Source organism: Cebus imitator, unplaced genomic scaffold (assembly GCF_001604975.1).
Source record: "Cebus imitator isolate Cc_AM_T3 unplaced genomic scaffold, Cebus_imitator-1.0 Scaffold804, whole genome shotgun sequence".
Classification (NCBI taxonomy): domain Eukaryota; kingdom Metazoa; phylum Chordata; class Mammalia; order Primates; family Cebidae; genus Cebus; species Cebus imitator.
The window spans coordinates 16190-22832 of record NW_016108119.1 but is presented as its reverse complement, the minus strand read 5'-3'; the positions used below and the strand labels follow the sequence as shown (position 1 = coordinate 22832).

At 44.6% G+C, this 6643-nt stretch overlaps 1 protein-coding gene across 1 annotated transcript; it reads left to right on the top strand.

Annotated features, from left to right (window-relative positions):
* The first annotated feature begins 3781 nt into the window (after window positions 1-3781).
* Window positions 3782-5591, top strand: LOC108297485 (synaptosomal-associated protein 23-like). Its single transcript, XM_037735429.1, is given in 2 exon segments — window positions 3782-3825; window positions 3896-5591. A coding segment is annotated over 1 exon segment (636 nt). The 5' UTR covers window positions 3782-3825; window positions 3896-3909; the 3' UTR covers window positions 4546-5591.
* The last annotated feature ends 1052 nt before the right edge of the window (window positions 5592-6643 follow it).

Genomic DNA, 6643 nt, shown 5'->3' with positions numbered 1-6643 from the left:
ACCTCAGGGATTCCAGGATCAGGGGTGCAATGTGAGCAATATTCATGTCCCTAGTGTGAAAGATGACATAACTGTGTTGCAGTGAAGAGGGAATATTTGACGTCTTCCCAACTCATGCCCCATGCCCACAAGTCCATCACCATGTATGTGCCAGAGAGGATCTAGTGACTGATGACATGTGAGACTAGGAATGGAGAAAAGCTACTTGAAACCCTTGGGGCTCATGCTCGGCACCGAGTCCCAGAGCTGTGGCCAACCAGGTACATCACAGTGGACCTACAGGGCCTGGCTGCCAAGATACCACCTCTTGGCCTAGACAACTTGTGAGCACCAAACACTGCAGCCCTGTGGTACTCACTGACGACAGTCACTGCAGGATGCACTTCCTGTGTGTCAAGCCGCGGGGAGGTCCTGCTCTGGGAGTGATGGGGGCAGACCGGGTGTGGCTGCTGCATGGGATCTGGGGCTGAGTCTGGGACCGGGAATCCCACTTGGTCTCTAGGACTTCCGTCACTTTACCCACATTATGCGTCCTCCTCAAGATACTAGTGGGATAAGAAAGAAGGAAAAATAAAGGTCACCTGAACGCCATAGCTGTACTAACGTGAAAGCTCAGACAGAGCGTGGAGAAAGGCAGGGGCAGGGAGAGCAGCACTTGTCTGGTGCACTGGCTACAAACACTCTGAGGAAAAGAGAAGCCTTACCAGGCCTTTAAATAACACTAACGCTTCCTTCACAAGACACCCAGAGGCCCTTAAGAGTTCAACTCCAGCCAGGCGCGGTGGCTCAAGCCTGTAATCCCAGCACTTTGGGAGGTTGAGGTGGGCAGATCACGACATCAGGAGATCGAGACCATCATGGCCAACATGGCAAAACCCTGTCTCTACTAAAATACAAAAAATTAGTCAGGCATGCTCGTGTGTGCCTGTAGTCCGAGCTACTCGGGAGGCTGAGGCAGGGGAATCACTTGAACTTGAGAGGCAGAGGTTGCAATGACCCGAGATTGTGCCACTGCACTCCAGTCTGGTGACAGAGCCAGACTCCATCTCAAAAAAAAAAAAGTTCAACTCCAAGTATGGGCATGGTGGCTCATGCCTGTAATCCCAGCAAATTGGGAGTCCAAGGCAAGATGACTGCTTGAGCCCAGGAATTCTAGGCCAAACTGAGAAGCATAGTGAGGCTCTCTCTCTACAAAAAAATAAAAATGGAAAACGAGCTGGGTGTGGTGGCACACACCTGTAGTCCCAGCTACTCAGGAGGCTGAGGCAGGAGGATCCCTTGAGCCCAGGAGCTCAAGGATGCAGGGAGCAGTGATTGTGTCACTGCATTCCAGCCTAGGCAACAGAGCAAGACCTCATCCCAAAAATAAAATAAAGTAAAATGTGGAAAAAAAAGAGCTCGACTCCCTCTGTGAACATAGTTTGTTACATAGCATTTGCCATAGACCATTTAAACAAACTCCTGGAGCCTCACTGCCGTCTCCCAGTCTCTAGCTCCCCCTCCCTGATTAGAGACACAGTGTAAACTGTTATTTGCAATGAAAATTTGTAGCTGTTTCACATCTGCCAGCACTGCTTGGGTCACCCTTGAAGAAATCAGATATAATCTTACTCTGGTCTTTAGACAAGGGAAGCCAGAGGGGATCCTGGAGCTTCGGAAGACTCCTAAGACCCAGACAGGCTACAGCGGCTCTATATTACTAAATTGGTGAATGAGTTGGTGAAAACAAAATAGTACATTTAAAAATTTTTAAATGAGGCTGCCTTATCACTAAGGATACACACATAATGGTTTAATGAATAAATAAACTATTTGTTTTTTACTGGCCATGTGAGCTCCTATTTCTTTGAGCTTCTGGCTCTTGCTTCTAGATTCTTCACCAGATTCCACCTTCGATAGCCCCTGAAAACGTGGAGTTACCTGAGAGTCGAAGGCACCTGTCCTGCTTGATTCTTCTTACTTGTACAGTCACCTGAGAACAAAATTCAGAAAGGACCAGTCATGATTTAAGCAGGTCTCATTTCCCTGACTGAAAACAGACATGGAGTTCTGTCCAGGACCAGAGACATAACTACTTGATGCTTGACTCCAGGACACTGATGAATTTTCCCAGGTCGTGGGTTGAGTCTTTAGAGAGCTTGCCTGGCAGGCTTTCCTGAGCCCCCGTGAAGGTTGTCATCTCCACTTGCTTTGCCCTGAGTCTTTATTCCCACAGATATGGGACTCATCTCCAGCTGGCCTGTGGACCCCTCCAGCCAAAGCCTCCAAGTCCTGGCACGAGGCCAGCACCAGGCCCATGGCTGTGTATTCCACCGTAGCTTCCATGCAGAACCTCCCCCCTTCTCCGAGGAGATGAGACATTCCTGTCCCACCTGCCATCAGGAGACAGTGCACAACTCAAGCCTTCTGTTACTGTGTGCCCTTGGGTATTCGAGGGAAAATTCCATGTAAGAAGCTCCTGAAACCGTGAATTTTCTCACCACCTTGTACTGGCACACAGAGTGCCTAAACCAGGCCAAGCCAGCAGGATTCTTTATCATTTTTTTGAAGTGTACTGATTAACGTTGCCTATTTAATCCATGGAACAATCATGCAACATTCAGGGGCTGGTATAATTTTTTAGGTGGGGAAACAGAAATCAAAATAAACATTAATCTGTCCAGAGCCAGTAAAGAACACATATAAGCTAGTGGTAGGGTCTTTGGATTACAGAAACCAGCTGCCACTGTTCCTTCTCTCTTTCTGCCAAATAGTTTCAGATCAGTACCAGCATCCCTGGGGAGGCCTCCTGCCCTAACATCCATATTCCATGAGGGATGGAGGGGCTGGTGATTACCATGGCATCCTCTCCCAATGTGTTTCTTCTTGGAGCACGTCACCAGCCAGTCCTGACTCTGTCATGGTCCTAATGTGGTGATTACAAAGCAGGACACCAGGTTGAAAAGTGACTTGTGAGTAGGGTTGGGCTCCCGTGAACTCAGGACCGTGGGAGAGCCTGGAAGTCTTCCTTGAGAGCTTGTTTGGAGGCTCTAGCAGGGGAACGCAGCTACTCGTTACCCTTGACTGAAGACCAGTCCTCCTCTATCGGGGATGCTTGTCCTCTTTAACCAAGTGCTCAGCTTTGGGAGGGATGCACATGGAGTGGTGAGGGAGGAAGGGGACACCCACCTAGCTAGCCAGATCTGCCAAATCAACCCTGGTGATCAATGGGGTGACAGATGTCACAGCCAGATCACCCTCACATCCTAGGCTGGAAGTCTTCCTAAGCTCCATGGCCAACTTACCCATGGTGAATTTTCTGACAAGACTCTCCACCAGCTGTCTGCCTTTGGCCGGCTGCTCGCGGAAATGCTGCTCCTTATAGTGGTCAATGTTACTGATCTGAATAGCTGCTCAAAGGTCTTTACTGTGTTCTCGGCATGCTGGATGAGAAGAGAAGAGCTGCTCTCCCAGTCTGCATCTTCTGCTGTAGATGGGTTTACTCTTGAGCCTCCTCCTGGATCGAAGACTACTTCCTAAAGCAGAAAAAAAGAAGTAAAGGTAGAGAGGTATACCTGTTAGGCTATAGCACTTTAGGAGAGGGGACTGGAGGGTGTGACCAGAGGAGGCCACACACTGAATTCCAGCACATGTTTAGTGTCCCGAATGTGGTAAAAGGAATGAAGGAAGGAAAAGAAAAGCAATCCTTATGTGAAAGATCCTTTCTAAGATTGTCACTTTTCGTGCTGCTTGCTAAAGAAGAAAAATCATATGATCGTGTTAATAGATGAAGAGAAAGCATTTGGGGATCTACAGCGGCCAGAGAGGAGTGGCTTCACCCGCTTGGCAAGAGTGACACAAGAGGAATAGTAGCATAGACAGAGAATATCGACATTTCCATTTCTGTGCCTAATAGAGTTTTAATGCATCATGGATAATCTGTCATCAGAAGAAATTCAACTGAGAGCTCACCAGATTACTGATGAGTCTCTGGAAAGTATGAGGAGAATCCTGGGTTTAGCCAGTGAGTCTCAGGATGTAGGAATCAAGACCATCACTATGCTGGATGAACAAGGGGAACAACTAAACCGCATAGAAGAAGGCTTGGACCAAATAAATAAAGACATGAGAGAAGCAGAGAAGACTTTAACAGAACTCCACAAATGCTGTGGCCTTTGTGTCTGCTCACGTAATAGAACAAAGAACTTTGAGTCTGGCAAGGTTTATAAGACAAGATGGGGAGATTGCGGAGAAAACTCACTTAGCAATGTAATATCTAAACAGCCAAGCTGGGTGACAAATGGTCAGCCTCAGCAACCAGCGACAGGAGCAGCCAGTGGTGGATACATTTAACGCGTAACTAATGATGCCAGAGAAGATGAAATGGAAGAGAACCTGACTCAAGTGGGCAGTATCCTGGGAAATCTAAAAGACATGGCCCTGAACATAGGCAATGAGATTGATGCTCAAAATCCACGAATAAAACGAATCACAGACAAGGCTGACACCAACAAAGATTGTATTGACATTGCCAGTGCCAGAGCAAAGAAACTCATTGACAGCTAAAGCTACTGCTGTACTTGTTTACCATTTATTCACTTCCGTTGCTCCTCCTCAAAAGTTGTTACCTTTTCAGAGTTTAAATTTTCGGTTCCACACACTTCTGATTGGGAGATAATGGGCCAGAGCAGTAACAGCCCTCCTGCTTTTTTGTTTTCTGTTGGGGGCCGACTGCTGCTTGGCCTTCCTTCTAGTATTTTCTTCCTTAGTTCTCTCAGGTTGATTTTCATACATCATGTATAGTGTTTTCATCCTCCTCATGTACTTCAGCAGGTTCTTTTGCTTTCAAGATTTGGAAGCATTGCCAAAGACAGCCATGAAGAAGGAAGCTGTAGAGGTGTTTGTTTGTTTTTGTTGTTCTTTTTTTTTTTTTTTTTTTTTTTTTTTTTGTGGTAGAGGGAGGGTCAAGAGATAAGAGGTTGTCACCTCAGTAAAAACCTTCAGGCCACTAAGCAAAAAGTTGCATAACCACAGTGAAGATCTAGTTGGATATAGTTTTTAAGTTGCAGTTGTTGTCAATTTAGGCTAATGCTTGGTTTTGGAGCTCTTATATACAATATTTTTATTAGGAATCACAGTTTTGCAACCTCTACTCCAAAGAGAAATTATAGAATGAGTTTTCTTAAAGTGAGCTTAATTTCTGAACTCTTAGTGATTCATATATGTACATAAATCTGTGATCCCATTTCTTATTGCACCACTCAGGAACACTTTGTGTAAATGAGAGGCTTTTTATTTCACATTATTAGGAATATCATGGTTCCATAATAGGCCTATTAACTTCATACATTGTCATTAGCCTTGAAGAAAAAATATGTGAATATATGTGTAACATAAGAATTTCTCTCTAAAACAGGGCTTAAAAATTTTTGGAAAAGTTTGTTGAAGTATACCACGTGAATACAGATTTACCCCAATGATAAGAATTATGTTTTCTTAGGAAAAAGGAAACTCATTTTGATCTCAGATAGAAAAATAGATTGCATTGAGTTTTATGTAGCTTTAGACTTTAAAAAGTTAGAATGTATTCTGTGTTACTAAAAGTGATTTGAAAAAAAAAAAAGAAAAAGTATTTGATAAAATTCAACACTCATTAATCATCAAAACTCTCAACAAAGTGAGATAGAGGAGAACTTCCTTAACTTGATAAAAAACATCTCTAAAAACTCTACATGAATGTCATACTAGAAACTAGATGCTTTCTCATTAAGATCAGCAATAAGGCCAGACACAGTGGCTTGTGCCTGTAATCCCAGCACTTTATGAGGCTGAGACCAGTGGATCATGAGGTCAAGAGTTCAAGACTAGCCTGGCCAAGATGGTGAAACCCTATTTCTACTACAAATACAAAAATTAGCCAGGCATGGTGGTGGGCACCTATAATCCCAGCTACTCAGGAGACTGAGGCAGAGAATTGTTTAAACCCAGGAGGCAGAGGTTGCAGTGAGCCTAGATACTGCCACTGGACTCCAACCCAGGCTACAGAGCAAGGCTCCATCTCAAAAAAAAGAAAAAGATCAGCAATAAGACAAAGCTTTCCCCTCTTACCACTCCTTTTCAACATCATCCTGGAAATCCTAGCTAATGCAGTCAGATAAGCAAAGGAAATAAACAGTATGCAGATTAGAAAAGAGGAACTAACACTGTCTGTGTTCACACATGACGCAGTTATCTATGTATTATAGAAAATCTCCAACATCATGAAACCCGTCTCTGCTGAAAACACACAAATTAGCCGGGCATGGTGACATGTGCCTATAACCCCACTACTCAGGAGGCTGAGGCAGGAGAATCGCTTGAATCCAGGAAGCAGATGTTGTGGTGAGCTGAGGTCATGCCACTGCACTTTAGCCTGGGCAACAAAGCAAGACTCTGTCAAAAAGAAAGGAAGGAAGGAAGGAAGGAAGGAAGGAAGGAAGGAAGGAAGGAAGGAAGGAGAAAAGGAAAGAAGGAAAAAAGGAAGGAAGGAAGGAAGGAAGGAGAGAAGGAAAGAAGGAAAAAGAAAATAAAAGAGCTGAAAGAACTGACAGCAAAAATCTCCTGGAACTAGTAAGTGATTATGTCAAAGTAAAATCTAACAAAACATGTACAAGATCTATATGGG